Genomic DNA, 8,692 nt, shown 5'->3' with positions numbered 1-8,692 from the left:
CCTACTCTGTACTAAAAATGATGGACACTGTGATCACATTGCTGAAAACCTGAATACATAAAGAACATGTAAAACCATATGGCAGCACAGAATACTGCAATTATCTCTACACATACAGAACAAGATTGCTTAGTTTTAAGAAGGTAGAAGCTGCATTCATACCTATATCTGGTTCAAGAAGCTTATTCAAACTAGAGCACTCTTCTCCAAGCTGTTGGAATTCTGCTTTTTGAAAAATTTTATAAGCCTCCAAAGCAGACATACTTGATTTCTAAGTATTCATCAATGCCGTACTTTGAACCTTCTCGCCCTAAGCCAGACTCTTTTACCCCACCAAAAGGACTCTCCACTGCGGAGATTATGCCTTCATTGACACCAACCATTCCAACTTCCAGCTGTTCTGCAACTCTCCAGATCTGAGCTGGATCTTGGGAATAGAAATATCCTGCCGTGCAGACACAGAGATATGGGAATGAAAATTACAATCAGGAAGGATGATATGCAGAAGACAGTATAAAAGAGACTTGCTGATAAACCCAAAGAAATACATTTATCTGACAGAAAGGCATACCTGCTAAACCCACATTAGTGGCATTTGCTATAGCAACAGCTTCTGCTTCAGTCTCAAATCTGTAAATGTAAGGAGAAAAATACAAATGAGGCCTGCAGTTCATCTACTGCCTTACTGGGTTACTGAGAAGCAGCCTTGCCAGAAGTAAAGTCAAGATGCACTTTTTTCCCAAAAGTGTATTTTAAGCATCTTTTCACTTTGAAACAATGGAGTTTTTACCAATTAATTTAAACTGCAGTTAAGTAGTTAAGAATGCCTTTATCTTCTATGGACACCAATAGCTGAAACATGGGTAAGCCCACCCATTTCCCAACTACACAAGCACTGTCAACAGTGAGAGGTAACCAGATGTTCTTCCGCCACATTCGTTTGCCCTGGATGGAGACATGGAAGATGTTAAGGAGAAAAGAAAGCTCTAATGTATCATCTATCAGCAAAGCTTAGGATGAGCAAACCATGTGACAAACTGCAAAGTCCTGCCTCTTACTTCATACCACAAATCACAACGTTGATGAAGGTTTTTCTGCTACCTACACTTTCTTAGTTGCTGGTAGAATTTAAAATAACTTTCAAAAAGTTGCAGAGATGCTAAAATCAGGTTGCGAGAGAGAAAGAAATTAACCACTTCTCTTAAATAAGTTTTCACATGTATGCCCCAATCTTATTACAAGACTTGCATGACAGTACAAAAACATCTTTTGACAAATTGTCATTCAAATCTTACTTATGAAAAATAGTATTTGTAATTGCTATTTGTAATCAGGAAAATGAATAATCTTACTTGATAACTGGTGCTAAAGGGCCAAACGTCTCCTCTTGGGTGCAAAGCATTTTAGTTGTAACATTACTAAGTAATGTTGGCTCAAAGAAATTCTTCCCCAAGCTGTGTCGTTTCCCTCCAGTCACAATAGATGCTCCTTGAGAAACTGCATCATTAATGTGTCTCTCTACCTGAGATATGCAGAAGAAAAATTTCAGTCAGCATTTAGAAATGAACGCTATCTTTTCAGTAAAGAAATAATACTCCAGTATTAAATAGATGATTTTTGAAGAAAGTTGTATACTTTACAGAAGACCATTTGCATGTATTATTTAAAATTTCTCTTGAATTTCTATTTCTCTCTGACATAATTTCAGAGGATAAATTATGAGTATGGTCCCAGTCTCATGGATATTACAGATTCAGCTTTTCTGTTGAAATGAAAATATTACATCTACCCTGAGAAGAAGTCTTTGCAGGACTATGAAGTACACCTGAAATAGGTGATCAAGCACTATGAAAACAGAAGTACAACTGTCATTTAAATAGAAACAGACAGCTTTTCAGATTTTCCATTCCCTACATCCACAATTCATCCAAAGGGAAGAAAATAATGACAAAAGTAAAGTAGCAGTCTCTACACACAGAGACACACACACACACACACACACACACTGTACTTTAGTGATGTACAAAGAAAAGTACTGTATCCTTTGTCTCCCAAACAGCTCTGAATATTTTCAGATTCTGTTATTTTATAAACAGAAAGAATCTGGTAGCATTCAAGTATCATGACATTCAAGTCAAGCCTGCATAGAACTGAGCTATATTATTTTAGAAAGTATGAAGCACGTAATTTAACAATCTTTAACCTTAGGAAAGGTGAAATATTATAGAAAATGTGACTTACTGAGATTTTTAAAAAATCTAATTTTCTGGAATTACCAGTCATTCAAAACAAAAGACTAAAACCATGGATGTAAGGTTTCAAGTGACAACAACATCCAGAGCTCCAGTATTTTTACCTTTGGTGTATTACTCTGCTTAGGTTTTCCCAAAGAGAGGCACTATTCTTTAAACTAAGCTGCCATTCACCAAGTCTCACAATGCTTCCATTTCAGTAAATATTCCTGAGAACAGTTTAGGAAGTAATCGGGAAAATCAGATTCTCCTACAGGAGGTATCTCTTTTACCCTTAATAGAAATGATGCATTAACTGGCCACACCTGTTTGTCTGTATGTATACATGGACTTGGAGGACAGAACACACTTCCAGCTACACTGTAAATACCTTCTAACAAAACAAACATGAAGAAAGGGAAATGTAAAGTTACTTCATGGATCACAAAAAGGAAATTAAGGCGTCAAAAGTAAAAGCTTTTATTTGTACCTTCTCCACTGCTTTTTCATTAATTAGTGGCCCTTGGGTAGTTTTTGCATCAAATCCATTTCCGACATGTAGCTCGCTCTCTATAGCTTTAGCAAATTTTTCCACAAATTTATCATGGATTCCCTTTTGCACCAGGAAACGGTTTGTGCAAACACAGGTCTGAAAACAAACATGAAAAGAAAAAAAATTAAAACCAGCAGGAAACAACTGTTTATATTGAATTTATCCATGAATTCGTTCTGGCATTCATGCCACAGTATCAGGTTTCTACAGTGATGCGTCTTCTGCCTCTTCATCATCCTAAGATGGGACCTATCTTTGCCTTTTCTTTCACCACCCCTCTCACTTTAGACATAGAACATCAGCAAGCTGTCAGCATGTGTGTGAAACACACCACACTGCTAAATTTAAGTTATGCTGGGAAAAGGTTTTGTGAGTTCTGTGGATTCTCATATATGGATCAACAAAGGTCAGGAAGCTTCAAGAAATACCTTCTAATGAGAATGAAGAATGCTGCACTGAGTAGCAGAACCTAAAATCACACTTGGTGACGTGTGGTCTTTTTTATTATTCTAACTCCTTTATTAACTGGAGTTTGTTTTCTTTCTGGAATTTATTTTTAAGTGCTTTCAGTGGCTTACTTATTTGTGCTACTCCTTTGCTCTGACTGCATCCTACTTTTGATTGGTACAGTCTTTCAGAAGTAACAGCTACTTTACATGCAACAGCAGAAGTGTTAGATCTTGTACAGCCTGTGTCTGATTGCTCAGTGGTCTTTGTGAATATCCCATTCTATTTTGTTTTTCTTTCTTCCCAAGATTAGTCTTCGTTTTCTTCTTGCTATTCAAGCAATGTTTTCCTAACCAAATGACCTCCTAATCCCACTGAAAACTTGCTGCTTCTCTGAAATTGACTTTGTCAACTTCCATGTTTTCATAAAGCTTGAACACTCTCCACACAGCTCTGCTCAGCTGACTGTTCTGCAAAGTGATGCCCTTAAATTTTTTTTACTCTACATAAAATACATTTGAAGCAATGCACACTTGAATCCTGTCTATCACTTTGAGATGCTCATTGTGAAAAAATCCAGCCATGAGAATCTTAGAGATTTCAATCGCCTTGACTGCTGATGGGTGCTATCAGAACACACAGACTTGAACTCACAATCATACAGAAATGTTTATCATGAGACTTGAAGCCATTATTTTAAGAACTACCTAGGCATGTTATAAAATATAATCCTGAGAACTATGGCTGGATGATGTCTTTTCACAGCTCTAGTTTTCCAATGAATTTAATGCTGACAAAGCATATGACAAAATCCCTTGTCACTTCTCAGGCTCTTGGTAAGGGTCCTAGTGAACATCTTGTGGTATTATTGCCTGCCATGCAGGTTGTTTAAAGTACACAGGATTTTAGTGTTGTTACTTGGACTTGCTGATAAATGGCTTGAGTGCCCAGAGTGATGTACAATTCCAGCATCTTTCTCTTCACAATGAAGTCTTCTATGCTGTCCTTTTACATAAAATAGCTTACTTACAGCTTTAACTCTATGTGGAACTCTTCACTCCCCAGAAAAAGAGGACAAAAAGATTACTCTTACCTGCCCTGAGTTTCTGTACTTGGAAGCAAGGGCTCCTGCAACAGCACGGTCCACATTGGCGCTGTCAAACACTATAAAAGGAGCATGACCTCCAAGCTCCATAGAAACTCGCTTCACAGTGCCAGCTGCATGTTTCAGCAATATCTGCAGGCAACAGAGGAGACATAGAAATCTGTACCTCTACCAGATGTGAGCTGTGGAACACAGATGGAAGGCAGTGAAAAACGTTAACTCTGGCAAGGAATTGATTTACATGTTTTTTATAATGCTACAATGACCTGTTTTCTCCTATGACAAAAACAAGGACTAATTTCCTTTGCTAAGATCTTTAGAGATTAAATTCTGGCCAAGAAATAAGAACGAGAAGAATTCCCATCAACTTCATTTCAGCTCAGGCTTTTATACACTAATACAGTCACTCCTGTGTGCTTGTTCTTTTCTTGTTTGGTAGTAAAAAACATGACCACTCAAACTCTTCCTAGATGAAACAGAATTCTGGATTAAGATTTGTCTTGTTACCAGACTTTCTTCATTGTGCTTACAGCCATCCCATAGAATTCTATCATCTTCTAGCCATACTCTGCAGTTTCTGGTTTCGTTAGAAATGGTGACAAGATAGTTATTGCCTAAGGTTGATAGGAGATATTCAGGGTCCTCACTAATGCCTTCTCTCAGCTTCAGAAACTATATCTAATTAATGCCCTGGAAACTCAGTTTCAGTGTTCTTATTATTACATCGTCATGCTATGATATGAAACAAGAGCATCTTGTGCCAAACTGTTCATGTTGCAATTTAGTAACATACAGTTAGCCAGAAGTTGCACACAAGCATCCTTCTGTGAAGTACTGACACTAAACAAAAATGAGCATCTTAAGTACACAAATAATTTTGGTAATCTGTCTACAGCAGACAGAAGAAGAACTTGTATACAGGCACACACTTTACCTCTACCTTTCCAGTACAACCACAGTAATAATCTTCAAGGATATTCTCTGCACTTATGTACCTTTCCTGTTGCTGTAGAGCCAGTAAAAGATATTTTTGCTACCAGTGGATCAGTGCACAGAACTTCCCCTACGGCTGGTGTCTGTTGTCTGGAACAAGGAACAACATTATACACTCCTGCTGGAATTCCAGCCTGGTTTGCAAGCTGCAACAAAAGACACAGAATTTGCATTGTTAGTGCATTTTGTATGAGGAATAGTCAAGGTTTACTGTTTTGATGAAACCAGCCTCTAAGTTAATGGAAGCCAAAACTGCAAAGTGCAACCAGTAACAGATGTGATGGAAACAAGACAGCAGCTTCACTCCAGTTTAAGCTGGACATCATTCAAAGTAACCAAAGGAAAGACATCAACAAGTTTTGTGGAGCTAAATGGCTGGGTTCTCTAGACCATATTAGAAGCCACTTGCAAAGATTGTTCCTAAACTAAAACCTCCGGATCAAGTCAACCAACCTGTCCTTTCTTCATGTATGAAGCTGGCCAGTTATCTTCAACGCCCATCAGATTCCCCATTTACAGCTTCAGTCCACAGCTAAGGTAAAGCTTAGCATAAAAACTCACCTCCCCAAGAGCTAATGCTGATAAAGGTGTGTCCTCTGCAGGTTTCACTACCACTGTACAGCCAGCTGCCAGAGCTGCACCAACCTTCCGAGTAATCATAGCACTGGGGAAATTCCACTAGGATGTGAGAAAAAAGTACAATCAATTCTGGCGAAGTGCTGCCTCCTGTTTTTGCAGAAATAGCTCTTAAGTGTGTGACCTAAACAGACTCGCATGATGGACTTTGTCCTTAGTGAGCAGCACAAAAATGCACTGCAAGTCCAGGAAGAAGTGAGTACAAGGTGGAAATGAAACTATACAAGAGCATCTGCCAGGGCTGCAGGAGGCAATATGGCTAGAGTTCTGTGCTGTAAACCTTCACACAACCTTAAAAATTCAGCCATGCTTACTGGAGTTATAATGGCTGCCACTCCTACTGGCTGCTTCAGCACTAGGATTCTTCTGTCTTTCGCAGATGCTGGAATGACATCCCCATAAACCCGGCGAGCTTCCTCTGCAAACCACTCCAGAAAAGAGGCAGAATACAGGATCTCACCCTGTGCTTCTTTCAGAGGCTTCCCCTTTGATAAAATCAAATGAAGAAACACTGTAAGCAGCAGGCTGAAGCAAAAAAAACCCAAATTCAAGTAATTTTTAAGCTTTTGTTCTTTTCAGAATAGTTTATAGCCACATACACTGTAATCTCCAAAAAGGATTACATGATTGGATCAGCAATAGTTGTGTGGCTTCAATATACCCTCCTTCTACAATCAACGTTTTTTATGTTGTGCCTGGGATTCATACCTGCCCAAGACAAGGAACTGGAAGAGAAAAGGTAGCATGTCTTTATTTGCAAACTCTGCAGTTAGCTGTTACCATTCAGAAGACACAAATCATGGGAAAACAGTGAAAAGACTTTTGCCAGGGCCATTTGTTTTGGAGAGTATTACTTTGGACTGATCCTGTGCACTGAACGGCTGTTAGCAGCTGTGACAGAGAGGAGCTACACAAGTATCTTCTTGCATGATTTTATCCCAAAGGATACCATTTGTGAGCTCCTAGACTGCTCTGTGATGCAAGCCAACGTACAATGAGTGAATCCAACTTGGAGACTTTCTTTAATAGTACTGCAATTTTTTCTGAGTCAATGAAACTGGTAAAACACACACTTCTAGCATGAAGACCATGGTTTTGATTGATGTATGCTTTTGCACAACATGAAGCACAGTGTGGGTCTAATTTCCACTGCACTGTCAGGTGCAACTGTTCTCAAAATAACACGCTGTATGTATCGAAGGAAATGTTTGAAACATTCTCTAGTGACCTAACAGAGCCATGTGAATGCACAATGTGTCTGCTACGTCCAACCTTTTTAAGTGATAAAACCCGACATGATGGTTTACTGGTGAAATGCACACTCGGTGTTTTGGTGGCTGTCAGTTTTATTTTATTTCAATGTTAGCATCCCTGTGTTATGTTTTTGAACAGGCTGAATGCTAGCATAGGGCAGTCGCCATGCTCACAGGGGCAGCCGAGCCCTGCCGCCGTACTCACGTTCTCGGCTGTTATGATCCTCGCCAGCTCGTCCTTGTTCTCTATCATCAGCTCGTACCATCTCCGCAGGCGCACGCTCTTCTCCTGAGAAGAGATAAGGCTGCCGTGCCCGCCGCCCGCAAGGAGAGCACGGCGCCTGGGATGAGCTTCTCCGAAAGAGAAGCGAAGCCCTACAAGACCCTCGGGGCGGCCCCGCCGCCCGCGGCGGGCGGCCCCCGCCGGTCGGGACCTCCCCGGCCGCCTCGCGCCCCAGGCGCCGCTAGGAGCCGCGTCCAGCCGGGGCCACCCACTGCCCAGGCGGGCGCCATCTTCCGCTGCCGCTCACCTTGGCGGGGAGGCGGCTCCATACGGCGGCGGCCTCATGCGCGGTCCGCACAGCCGCCCGCGCTTCGGCCGCCCCGCAGTCGGCCACCCGGGCCAGCTCCTGGCCGCTGGCCGGGTCCTGTACGGGGAAAGTCGCGGGCGTCTCCACCCATTGGCCGCCCACCAAGCCGCCCCGGCGTACCAAGGCAGCGGGCAGCGCCGAGCTGCCGCGCCGCGCCGCCGCCAAACCTGGGAGTGGAGGGGGTAGAAGGAGGAGGCGGCGGCGGCGGCAGGCGACAGCGGCGCGCCACGGTAAGAGGCTCGCCATAGCCGCACACCCGCGGCAGGCGACGAAGCCCTAGCGGAGCGCGCCCGCACCGCCCCGGAGGAGGAGCTGCGGAGGGGCCGGGCCAGAAGTGGCCTCTCACTGGGGCACGGCGGAAGGCGAGAAGGTTTGGTGTATTTGTTCTGTTCTTGTAAGGATGGGTGTATACCGGCGGTAGTTTCCCGCTTCTCGGAGCTCCGCTTCCTCAGCCCGATCGAGATGCTCCTCCGGAGGGAGAGGAGCGACTTGGCGTTTCGTGCTTCTGGAGCACCGGACGGCGGGAGGCTGGGCTTGAAGTGGACCGATGGTTCCCCGCCTCCGGCCGCTGGGCCCTATGGTACCTGCGGGCAGTCTCTGGCAGAGGGCCATACGAGACCACAGCCTAGTGCCACCGTCTCGCTAGGAACCGGTGTGGCTGTGCTATGTGTGCCAGCGTTGCCCGCGGAGTGAGCAGTGGTCTGGCACTGCGGCCAGTCCAGGTTTGCATGGGGGATGTTTGGGAGCCACAGCGTATCCAGCCGCTACAGAAGGACAGACGTTCATAGCCAAATGTATAGCAGAACTGCACTCACTATTTCCACCTGCATATCAACTGGGCTTTCAGTTTAGATCGTAAGACCCAAATTTATGTATGCAATTCC

The 8,692-nt window shown here is 43.1% G+C and overlaps 1 protein-coding gene across 1 annotated transcript; it reads right to left on the bottom strand.

The window, feature by feature from the left end:
• Positions 1-239: 239 nt before the first annotated feature.
• On the bottom strand, positions 240-8,054 carry ALDH5A1 (aldehyde dehydrogenase 5 family member A1). The gene is made up of 10 exons (XM_054381739.1): positions 7,749-8,054; positions 7,424-7,507; positions 6,280-6,450; positions 5,891-6,007; positions 5,332-5,475; positions 4,325-4,468; positions 2,722-2,880; positions 1,353-1,522; positions 572-630; positions 240-445 (listed from the first exon to the last, which is right to left on the bottom strand). Exons 1-10 carry the CDS (start codon positions 8,052-8,054, stop codon positions 240-242), a joined length of 1,560 nt encoding a protein of 519 aa, XP_054237714.1.
• Between the last annotated feature and the right edge of the window lie 638 nt (positions 8,055-8,692).

This window comes from Indicator indicator, chromosome 6 (genome assembly GCF_027791375.1).
Source record: "Indicator indicator isolate 239-I01 chromosome 6, UM_Iind_1.1, whole genome shotgun sequence".
NCBI classification, from domain to species: Eukaryota; Metazoa; Chordata; class Aves; order Piciformes; family Indicatoridae; genus Indicator; species Indicator indicator.
This window is presented reverse-complemented; position numbering and strand designations above follow the sequence as displayed.

Excerpts from the sequence above, each read along its gene's own strand:
- ALDH5A1 (XM_054381739.1), bottom strand. The coding sequence starts at position 8,054 with ATGGCGAGCCTCTTACCGTGGCGCGCCGCTGTCGCCTGCCGCCGCCGC. Across the intron at positions 4,469-5,331 it reads GCTCTACAGCAACAGGAAAG|ATATTGCTGAAACATGCAGC; the intron begins GTACATAAGTGC and ends TGTTGCCTGCAG. Across the intron at positions 446-571 it reads CACTAATGTGGGTTTAGCAG|GATATTTCTATTCCCAAGAT; the intron begins GTATGCCTTTCT and ends TCTGCACGGCAG.